This window comes from Chrysochloris asiatica, unplaced genomic scaffold (assembly GCF_000296735.1).
Source record: "Chrysochloris asiatica unplaced genomic scaffold, ChrAsi1.0 scaffold00081, whole genome shotgun sequence".
In the NCBI taxonomy this organism is placed as follows: Eukaryota; Metazoa; Chordata; class Mammalia; order Afrosoricida; family Chrysochloridae; genus Chrysochloris; species Chrysochloris asiatica.
Genome location: NW_006408599.1, coordinates 5,745 through 18,178, shown reverse-complemented (window position 1 = coordinate 18,178; position 12,434 = coordinate 5,745). Strand labels below are relative to the sequence as shown.

At 38.7% G+C, this 12,434-nt stretch overlaps 1 protein-coding gene across 1 annotated transcript; it reads left to right on the top strand.

The window, feature by feature from the left end:
- The first annotated feature begins 530 nt into the window (after positions 1–530).
- On the top strand, positions 531–1,555 carry LOC102840225 (olfactory receptor 1L4-like). Its single transcript, XM_006865650.1, has one exon. The coding sequence runs from the start codon at positions 620–622 to the stop codon at positions 1,553–1,555; it is 936 nt and encodes a 311-aa protein (XP_006865712.1). The 5' UTR covers positions 531–619.
- Positions 1,556–12,434: the final 10,879 nt, after the last annotated feature.

Here is a 12,434-nt window from a genome sequence, read left to right as displayed (position 1 = left end):
CTATTGAAAAATGTCAAGTTCATGAAAGACAAGAAAAGACAGAGGGAAATCACAAACTTGAGGAGACTAAGGAGAAATGACAATTCAAGGCAATTTGGCATTCTGGAACAGAAAAAGGACATTAGAGAAAAACTAGTGAAATGCAAGTAAGGTTTGTAAATTTACGTCATAGTAATGTATCAATCTTAATTGCAGTGTTTTGATCACTATATTGCAGTTACATAAGACATTAAAATTAGAAGAAGTTGAGTAAAGAGTTTAAGAAAACTCTCAGTTTTCAGCTTTAATGTCGGTCTCAAATTATTTCAAAATTAAAAGTTAAAAGTTTCAACAACAGAAGAAAGAGAGAGAGAATTGAGAAGAACTTAGACAAATTAGGGCACATGAAAGTTCCTATGAATACATGGGAAACATGTAGGAAATTGTTTTTTTATTCTCCCTTTGCTGAATTAGATGCACTGATTCTCTGTAGTTTCTTGATGTAAACGTTTTTAATAACTCTAACAAATAAAAATGGGACTTTATATAGGTTGAAAGTTAGGAAGGAGACTGTATTGGTCACAGTATATTTTCATCCTCCCCACTGCTCCTGTAAACACCATCCAGGAAGTCTGGAGACATGGAAATAAAGAATTACAACAGCAGTGCATCAGGCTTCATCCTTCTGGGCCTCTCCTCCAACCCTCAGCTGCAGAAGCCTCTCTTTGCCATCTTCCTCATCATGTACCTGGTCACCCTGGTGGGAAATGTGCTCATCATCCTAGCTATCCACTCTGACTCCAGGCTCCATACCCCTATGTACTTTTTCCTCAGCAACTTATCCTTCATGGACATCTGCTTCACAACAGTCATTGTTCCCAAGATGCTGGTGAACTTACTATCAGAGACAAAGATGATTTCCTACGTGGGCTGCCTAGTCCAGATGTACTTTTTCATGGCCTTCGGGAATACCGACAGCTACCTGCTGGCCTCCATGGCCATAGACCGACTGGTGGCCATCTGCAACCCCTTCCATTATGATGTAGTCATGAACCCACGGCGTTGCCTTCTCATGTTGCTAGTGTCTTGCACCATATCTCACCTGCATGCCTTGCTCCGGGTGCTGCTTATGTCTCGCCTGTCTTTCTGTGCCTCCCATGTCATTAAGCACTTTTTTTGTGACACACAGCCTGTGCTAAAGTTGTCTTGTTCAGACACATCCTCTAGCCAGATTGTGGTCATGACTGAGACCCTGGCTGTCATCGCGACCCCTTTCCTGTGTACCCTCTTCTCCTACGTGCGGATAATCGTCACCGTGCTCAGAATCCCCTCTGCAGCTGGGAAGTGGAAGGCCTTCTCTACTTGTGGCTCCCACCTCACCGTAGTGTCCCTGTTCTATGGGAGTATCATCTATGTCTACTTTAGGCCCCTGTCCATGTATTCAGTTGTAAAGGACCGAGTAGCCACAGTTGTGTACACAGTGGTGACACCCATGTTGAACCCTTTCATCTACAGCCTGCGGAACAAAGATATGAAGAGAGGTTTGGGGAAGTTAAGGAACAGAATCCACTCATAGAAAAACAAAATGATGGGATGTCAAAATTGGGAGATGACCTAAGAAGCTGACATGTTATCCTTCCCTCTTGCTTATTTTCCACACGGCATCCAAAGAGATCATAAGAAGTAATGTTGGGTAGCAATAAGAGCGTTTGCCTGGGAGTCAGAGTCCTTTGTTTCTATCTACAACCTTGACTAGTAATATATTCCATCCCAGGCTTGGTAATGCTTGGAAGTTAGATTTCAGGAAAATAATTGATTAGCAACATAAAGTAAAATAAAGTTATCTTTTAAATAACTCTTCTAAACATCTGACTATGTCAGTACTAAAGAAGTCATAATGTTCTATTAGTGTTCAAAAGAAGAATAAATTGCTTAGGCTTGGTGGAGAACTAGGAAAACTTCTTGGAGCAAGATGCCTAAAGATCATCCTGGAGGATGCACTGAACTTTGAGAGATGAAGGTACAAGCAAGCAATGAAGAAAATGGGCAGAATATTTCAAATAGTGAAAATCACCTAAGCAGTTAGAGGCAATACATGTTAGAATGTATTTGAGGACAATGAAAAGCCCTGTGAGGCTAAAGTCTTCAGAATCATTTAATAACAGGGAGAATAGGACTAGCAAGATTAAGAATCTACAAAGCAGGGTGCCCTCTCCCCATCCCACCCCCAATAAAATGTGATGATGGTGTGTGTTCTCAGTTCTTGTCTCCTTTTCCCTCGCCTCTTCATTCTTCTTTTCTACAGATGATAAGATACTCACTGACTTGCCCTTTAGATCCAGGAAAGAGCAATGTACCAGTCAAGATGAACTCAGTTATGCTGTGCAATCAAATAACCTCAAACTTTGAGGCTTTGAAAACCAGAGATTTACTTCTCATTGCATGTCTATCACAGAAAAGGGTAAGAGTGTAAGAGTGCTGCTCATTTTAGACATTCAGGAACCTAAACTAATGGAGCAGACATCGTGCTAAACATTGCTCATAACTGTCAGAAACTGAGAAAAACTCTTGAGAATTTTACACTAACAATCAAATATTCTGAGTCAGAGTGCCCTATACCACTCTTGCCCACAACTAATCTCATGACCTCGCCCACCTACAAGGGATCCCAACATGCATGCATAAGGTGGAGAGCCAGAAATCTTTTTTGAACACACTAAGGTGTGGAGCTGTGGGTTAATGCACTGGACTACAAAGTCGGTTTGAACCACAAGGTTGGTGGTTCAAGCTCACCAGCAGCTCCTTGGAAACCCTATACAGGGTTGCTATGGGTCAGAACTGACTCAACGGCACTCAACAACATCAATGATTATTACACTACTCAAAGGAGACACAACTTCATCAGGGTGAATTAGTTGCTTCATCAATCTTTCAAGGATTATGTTATTGTCAATATCAGTAGTATTGTAAGGCTTATACTCCCTCTGGATTGATTTTGTCTCGATTATTTCATCAGGTTCTCATAAACACCAGCCTTTCTGAGTTGGAATCTTGTTAGTGGCAAGGCCTGGAGTTGAATCTGTCTTTTAATGTTAAATACATATCAAAAGTTGTACCGTGTTTTAAAAGAACACAGGAACACCTAAGTTCCAATATCATGTTCTCTGCCTTTGTTGTCATTGTCTCCTCCAACCATCAACAAACAACCTGGAAGCCAAGAAACAAATCTAATTTGCAACAGAATTGGTGTTGATGTAGGCATGCACTGCATTCACCACTATCTCCAATCTATAATTTATTTTGGGGAGTACTGACCTAGAATATTTGTACCCTTTTCCACTTTTTCTACTTATATGCCATAGCTTTCTCATGCTTAGCCAAGTAAATGAACAATGTGGGCAATGTTCAGGTATATATTTTAAAAAATAATTTGCTAATTGTTTTATTGTGTGGAGCAGAAAGCCTCATCTTTCTCCTGTAGAGTGTGACTAGTAGGTTCAAACTGCTGACCTTGTGGTTGGTTACCAGGCCAACGCATAACCCATTAATTATATCACCAAGGCTCCTCTCATTAATTATAACTTCTAGTAACTTATAAGAGTACTGGTGTGGTACTGTAGGATAAGCACTGGACTTCTAACTGCAAGATCGGGGGTTCAGACCCACCAGTCGATACTCAGAAGCCCGATGAGTTGGAACTGCCTTGACAGCAATTAACAACAGTAACTGATAAAGCTCCTTTAGCTCCAGGAAACCTAAAATATTTTTTTTAGCTCTTCCATCATGTAGTTCAATTCTGCCATCAGCCCAGATCTTTTTGTCAACAAAACAGTGCTGCTGTTGTTGGTTTGTTTTTAGGTGCTTTCAAATTAATTCCAACTCATTGGAAACCTATGCACAAAAGAAGAAAATGTTGCCCCATTCTGCACCATCGTCACAAATGTTATGATTGAGCCCATTATTGCAGCCACTGTGTCAGTCCATCTTGTTGAGGGACTTCTTTTTCACTGACCCTCTACCAATCTTGCTGTCTTTTTTCAGAGACTAAGACAGCATCATCATTTATATGTAATCCTATCTTCTTGTTGTTAAGTGCCATTAAGTCGATTCCAACTCATAGTGACCCTGTATAGGGTTTCCAAGCAGCAACTAGTGGGTTTGAACTGATCACCTGGTAGTTTGCAGTTCAGTGCTGATCCTATAGCATCACACCAGGAGTCAATAAAATCCTATAGATATTCTGAAAAGCTCAAACTAAAGGGAATTCTAGGTAAAAAATGATGATGACAGAGCACACTGGGGTAAAAGAATTACCAGTCTGGCTTCAGAACAGTCTGACATTTTTCAGTCAGAGTTCGAATAGCAGGTGTCTAGAAGCAGCCCTAGTGGTGCTGTGGGTTAGGCATTGGGTTGCTAACCACGAGGTTGCAATTTAAACCCACCAGCCACTCTGCAGGAGAAAGATGAGGCTATTTGTTCCTGTAAAGATTTACTGTCTCCGAAACCTATATAGGATCACTACAAACCAGAACCTACTTGATACATCAGTAGGTTGCTGGGTTTTTTTAAACAGCATATAAGGCCAATTTCCACAGGATATTTGTCACCCTTCACAAAGAGTGAGCTGTAATGGAAAAGAAGTATTTGGGGACTTTAGTAAAACAAGAAATCCCAAAACAATCTGGGAAGATGCTACTAAACATGGCTAAGAAAAGAGTAATTCCTTTCTAAAGATGAATCCAATCAGAAGAAGGGTCTAAGTATCCAATAATCTATTTAGGTACAAAGTCCTATACCAAGAGGGAGAAAGTAGAAACTGCTGTAAATAGATGATAAGTTTGTCAGAATGAAAACAAAGACCTAAATCAAAGTGAGTAAGAGAGACAGAACCAAAAAGCTCAGAAAATACAAGGCTCTGTTATAAAACACTTTAAAGAAAACAACAGAACAACACACTAAGATAATCAAAATACATTTGAGGCAAGGATTATATAACTAGCTAAAAATTACTTTCAAATGTAAAGGCCACTTCCACTATTTCAACAACTCCTGAGTAATCTATTCTAGAACAAGCTTCAAACAACCAAAATGACTGGAGAGACAACAACTTAAGAACTAGACATTTTGTAAGAATTTGTAAAAAATCAGACAAACTGCAAAAAATACCAAGGGGAGTTCTTTGGACAAAGAACCAACAACAGTACCCATCAACCTGAGATTAACATACATGAAAATACCACCCAGAATTCACCCATATAGAAGTTTCCAATATAAAACAAATCTATAAGACTGAAAATGGGGAACAAAACATATCAGTTTGTAACAGCAATTGCAAAATTACAAAATAAAAGGAGGAAATTGGAGCTACAGAGCTTCCAAATGAAGAGGAAGTCAATTGGATTTGAAGATAGAAGAGATTGTTTTAAAATGGAATATATTAGCAAAGTATATGGTAGCTTCAAAGAATATCAATAAACTGTATCAAAAATAGCAAAAAGGAAAATTACAAAGATTTAGTTAACTATAAAACAACATTAATGATGAAAATAACAAGAAAACTCTTAAATATAATTAACTCAGTACAGAAAACTATGAAGAACAAAGAAGCCAGCAGCATCACAAAAAAATGCACAACAAAATGAAAGCAATCAATTCATGCCATTGCAAAATTACACTAAATGTAAATGGATTAAATGCATCAATCAAGATTCAAGTAGCAGAATGAATAAGAAAACAGGTCTCATCAATATGCTTGCTACAAGGTACACATTAGCCACAGGACAGAAATACACCAAAAATCAAAGAACGGAAAGATTATATCAAGGCAATCAAAAACAAGCAGAAGTGGCAATATTGATTTCTGATAAAATAGACTTTAAGGTAAAAATCAGCATAATAGACAAAGAAGGACATTATATCATGATTAAATAGTCAGTCAAAAAACAGGACATAACCAAAATAAATATCTATGCACCCAATAAACCCAATGTTGTTGTCATGTGCCATTGAGTCGGAACCGACTCATAGCGACCCCATGCACAGCAGAATGAAATAATGTCCAATCCTCACTACCGATGCCACACTTGAAGCCATCAATGATGCCACCTGGCCAATCCATCTCGTTGGGGGTCTTCCTCTTTTCCCTGACCCTCCACCTTACACATCATGACATCCTTCTCCAGCAACTGTTCCCTCCTGACAATATGTCCAAAGTATGAGAGATGAAGTTTAGCCATCTTGACCTCCAAGAAGCACTCTGGCTGCACTTCTTCCAAAATGGATCTATTGGTTCTTTTGGCAGTCCATGGCACTTTTAGTATTCTCCTCCAACACCACAATTCAAAGGCATCAATTCTTCCACGATCTTCATTATTCACTGTCCAGCTTTTGCATCCATATGAGATTATTGAAAATACCATGACTCAGGTCAGGTGCACCTTAGTCTAAAAGTTCCTGTGCAGCAGATATGCCTAATGCAATCCGTTGTCTGATCTCTTGACTGCTGCTTCCACGAATGTTGATAGTTGATCCAAGAAGAATGAAGTCCTTGATAACTTTAATCTTTTCTCCATTGATAAGAATGTTGTTTATTGGTCCAGTGGTGAGGATTTTTGTTTTCTTGACATTGAGATGCAATCCATACCGAAGGCTGTGTTCTTTGATCTTCATCAGTAAATGTTTCAAGTCCTCTTAACTTTCAGCAAGCAAGGTTGTATCATTTGCATATCGCAGGTTGTTAATGAGTCTTCCTCCAATCCTGATGCCACGTTTTTCTTCATAGAACCCAGCTTCTCGTATTATTTGCTCAACATACAGGTTGAATAAGTATGGTGAAAGAACACAACCTTGTCGCACACCTTTCCCTATTTTAAAACATTCAGTGTTCCCATGCTCTGTTAGAACAACTGCTTCTTGGTCCAGGTATGGATTTCTCAGAAGTACAATTAAGTGTTCTGGAACACTCATACTTCTCAATGCTGTCCATACCTTGTCATGATCCACACAATCGAAAGCCTTTGCATAGTCAATAAAGCATAGGTAAACATCTTTCCGATATTCTCTGCTTTCAGCCAAGATCCATCAGACATCAGCAATGATAACTCTCATTCCATGGCCTCTTCTGAATCCAGCTTGAACCTCTGGAAGTTCTCTGTCAATGTATGATTGTAGCCGTTCTCTGTCAATGTATGATTGTAGCCATTTCTGTATTACCTTTAGCAAAAACCCAATAAAGAACCACAAAATGCAGAAGTCAAACTAATAGAATTGATGAGAAAACAGACATCTCTACAATAATAGTCAGTAAGTTTATCACACTGTGGTGGCTTTTATGTTGCTATCATTCTGGAAGCTATGTCATGGGTACTTCAAAAACCAGCAGGGTCACCCACAGTGGACAGGTTTCAACTAAGCCTCAAGACAAAGACACACTAGGAAGGAGAGATGGGCTACTTCTGTATATTTAGTCACTGAAAACCTTATGAATAGCACCGGAACAGTGTCAGCACCAGAATATTAAATACTGAAACATGATGAAGAGCACCAGAAAATTGTCAAATATAGTGTCAAAAGATGGGCCTCTTAGGTTCAAAGGCACTCAAAATGCAACTGAGAAAGAGCTACCTCCTCAAGTAACACTGATTGAGATGACACAAATGGAGTACAGCCCTCAGGACCTTCATATGCTGATGAGGAACAACTCAAAATGAAGAGAAACAGTTATAAACATCCATGAATAATCAGAACATGGAATGTACAAAGTATGAATCTAAGAAAATCGGAAATTGACAAAAATGAAATGGAATGCTTAAACATCAATATCCTAGGCATTAGTGAGCAGAAACAAACTGGTTTCTGACAATCACATGGTTTACTGTGCCAGGAGTGACAAACTAAAGAAGAATGGCTGTCGCATTCATCTTCAAAAAGAACATATCAAGATCTGTCTTGAAGGACAACACTGTCTGTGATAGAATAATATCCATGCGACTACAAAGAAGACTCATTAATACCACTATTATTCAAATATACACCCCAACCATTAAAGCAAGTGATGACATAAGTGAAAAATTCTAGCAACTTCTTCAGTCTGAAGTTGATCAAACATGAAATCAAGATGTACTGATAATTACTGGCAATTGGAATGCAAAGGTTGGAAACAAAGAGAAATATTCAGGAGTTGGAAAAGATGACCTTGGTAATAGAAACGCTGGTGATCGCATGATAGAATTTTACAAGACCAATGACTTCTTCATTGCAAAGACCTTTTTTAATAAACAACATAAATGATGACTATACACATGGACCTCACCAGATGGAATGCACAGAAATCAAATTGATTATATCTGGGGAAAGAGACAGTGGAAACATTCCATGTCATCAGCAAAAACAAGAGCAGGGGCAGGCTGTGGAACAGACCATCAATTGCTCATATGCAGGTTCAGGCTGAAGCTGAAAAAAACTAAAACAAGTTCATGACCTTAAAATATATCCCACCAGAAATCAGATATCATCTGAAGAACAGATCTGATGCATTTGACACTAAAGACCAAAGACCAGAATAGTTGTGGGATAACATCAAGAACATCACACAGGAAGAAATCAAAAGGTCATTAAGAAGACAAGAAAGAAGGAAACGACTAAAATGGATGTCAGAAGAGACTCTGAAACTTGCTCTCCAGCATAGAGTTGCTAAAGCAAGTGGAAGACCTGAGAAGTTGCAAGAGCTGAACAGAAAGTTTCAAAGGTCAGCTCCAGAAGACAAAATCAAATATTATAATGAAATGTGCAAAGACCTGGAATTAGAAAACCAAAAGGGAAGAGCATATTCAGCATTTCTCAAGCTGAGGGAAATAAAGAAAAAAATTCAAGTTTCGACTTTCAATATTGAAGAATTTTATGGGCAAAATACTGAATGGTAGAGAAAACATCAAAAGAAGATTGAAGGAATACTTAGACTCACTGTACCAAAAAGAAATAGTCAATGTTCAACCATTTCAAGAGGTAGCATATGATCTAACAAGAGTCAATGATACTGAAGAAAGAAGTCCAATGTTCATTGAAGGCATTGGGGGAAAACAAGGCACCAGAAATGGAATACAAATTGAACTCTTTCAACAAACTGATGCAGAACTGGAGGCACTCACTCATCTAAACCAAGAAATTTGGAAGACAACTAAATGGTCAATTGACTAAAAGAGATCCATATTTGTGCCCATTCCAAAGAGAGGTGACCCAATGAAATGCAGACATCACCAGACAACATCATTGATATCTCATGCCAGTAAAGTTTACTAAAGATAATGCAAAAATTGCTGCAATCATACATTGACAGAGAACTCCGGAAGTTCAGAAGAAGACAAGGGATATAGTTGCTGATGTTAGATGGATCTTGGCTGAAAGCAGAGAATATCAGAAAGATGTTTACCTGTGCTTTATTGACTATGCAAAGGCTTTCATTTGTGTAAATCATGACAACCTATGGACAACACTGCGAAGAATGACTATTCCAGAACACTTAATTGTGCTGGATTCAGAAGAGGACATGGAATGAGTGACATCATCACTAACATCATATGGATCTTGGCTGAAAGCACAGAATACCAGAAAGATGTTCGTCTGTGCTTCATTGACTACAAAAAGGATTTCGATTATGTGGATCATGACAAGCTATGGACAACATTTGAGAAGAATGATTTTTCCAAAACACTTAATTGTGCTCTTGAGGAACCTGTACATAGACCAAGAGGCAGTTGTTCAAACAGAACAAGGGAACATTGAATGATTCAAAATTAGGGAAGGTGTGCACCAGGGTTATATTCATTCACCATACTTATTCAACCAGTACGCTGAGCAAATAATCCAAGAAACTCGATTATTTGAAGTAAAACATGGCATCAGATTTGGAGGAAGACTCATTACAAACCTGCAATATACAGATGATACAACCTTGCTTGCTGAAAGTGAAGAGGACTTAAAATACATATTGATGAAAATCAAAGACCACAGCCTTTGGTATGGATTGCATCTCAATGTAAAGAAAACAAAACTCCTCATCACTGGAACAATAAACGACATCCATATAAATGGAGAAAAGATTGAAGTTATTAAGGACTTCATTTTGCTCAGATCAACCATCAGCACTCATGGAAGCAGCAGTCAAGAAATCAAATGACGTATTCAATAACCTCATATGAATGCAAAAGATGGACAATGAGTAAGGAAAACTGTAGAACTGATGCATTATAATTATGGTGTTGGAGAAGAATATTAAAAGTATCATGGGCTGCCAAAAGAACAAACCAATCTGTATTGGAAGAAGTAAAACCAGAATGCCCCTTTGGAAGCCAGGATGGCCAGACTTCGTCTCTCATACTTCGGACATATTATCAGGAGGGGCAGTACCTGGAGCAGAATATCATGTTTGGTAAAGTGGAGGGCTAGAGAAAAACAGGAAGTCCCCCAACAAGCTGGATTAGCACAGTGGCAACAGCAGAGGGCTCAGGTTCAGCAACAATTGTGAGGCTGGCACATGACTGGGCAGTATTTAGTTCTATTGTGCACAGAGCAGCTATCAGTTGATGCTCACTCAGTGGCACCTAACAACAACAACAATCCAAAACCAACAGCACTGTTTAAAAGGATGGAAAAACTAATCATCAAGTTTATATGGAAAGGAAAGAAACCCCCAGATAAACAAAGCACTACTGAAGAAAAACAAAATAGGAACACTCACTTCCCAGTTTCAAAACCTTCGAAACAGCCACAGTAGTCAAACAAATGTCTGGGACTGGTACAAAAACAGACACATAGACCAGTGGAACAGAATTGAGAACACAGAAGTAAATACATCCAGCTCTTCTTTGACAAAGTGTCAAAATACATTAAATGGAGTAAGTAGTCTCTTTACCCAATAGTACTTTTTTTTATCATTGGTGCAAAAACATCGATCACACAATTTTTTCCAATTTGAATGTTTATAAAAACAAAAACCAAACCCATTATCATCAAGTCAATTCCAACTCAGAGCAACGGGTTTCAGTCTCATCTTTCACTCTCAGAGCAGCTGTTGGGTTTGAAATACGAACCTGTGGAGAGCAGTTCAGTGCTTATTCTATTGGCTGCAATTACAGTAATTAGCTGTGCATACTTAATCCTTCATCAATGTGATTTTCTATCACCTTGCTATAAGGTGCCATAGAGATCCTGTGTACAACAAAATGAAACACTGTCAAATCCTGTGCCATCCTCACCTTCATTGCTGTGAACCCACTGTTGCAGCCAGAGTCACAGGAAGATCCTCTACTTAACTAAGCATGATGTTCTTCTCCAGGGACTGGTTCCTCCTATAACATGTCCAAAGTGCATGAGATGGATTCTTGCCATCCTTGCTTCTAATGAGTATTCTGGCTGTATTTCTTCCAAGACAAATTTGTTAATTCCTCTAGTTGTTGTGACGTCAAATCAGTTCAGCATCATAGCAACCCTGGAATTGACTTGACAGCACTTAACAACAATGATAGGGTTTCTGAGGCTGTAAATCTTTACTGGAGCAGAAAGCCACATCTTTCTCCCATGGAGTGGCTGGTGGACTCAAACTGCCAACCTTGTGGCTCACAGTTCAGTGCTTATCCTACAGAGCCACAGTGCTCCCCATTCTTCTGGAAGTCCAAAGTATAGTCCATTTTCTTCACCAACGCCATAATTCAAAGGCATCAATTATTTTTCGGTTTTTCTTATTCATTGTCCAGCTTTCACATACATATGAGGAGACTGAAAATACCATGGCGTGAATCAGGTGTACCTTAGTCTTCAATGTGACATATTTACTGTTTAACACTTTAAAGGAATCTTTTGCAGCAGATTTGCCCAATGCAATATGTCATTTGATATCTTGACTGCTGAGTCCCTGGGCATCAATGGTGGATCCAAGTAAACTGAGATTCTTGACAACATCAATATTTTGTATGTTATCATGAAGTTGCTTATTGTCAATTGTGAGGAATTTTGTTTTACTTATGTTGAAGTGTAAACCAGGCTGAAGATGTAGTCTTTGATCTTCATCAGCAAGGTGCTTCAAGTCTTCTTCTCTATCAGCAAGCAAGGTTGTGTTATCTGCATATTGTAGGTTGTTAATCAGTCTTCCTCCAATCCTGGTTCAGTGTTCTTCTTCACATAGTCCTGTTTCTTGGATTATGTGCTCATCATACAGATTAAATGTGCATGGTGAAAAAATACAACGCTGAGGCAAACAATTCTTGATTTTAAACCATGCAGTATCTCCTTTTCTGTTCTGTTGGAATAACTGCCTCTTGATCCATGTACAGTTTCCACATGAACACAATTAAGAGTTCTGGAATGGGAATTCTTTGCAATATTATCTATAATTTGCTATACTCCATATAATCAAATACCTTTTCATAGTCAATAAAACACAGGTAAACATCTTTCTCGTA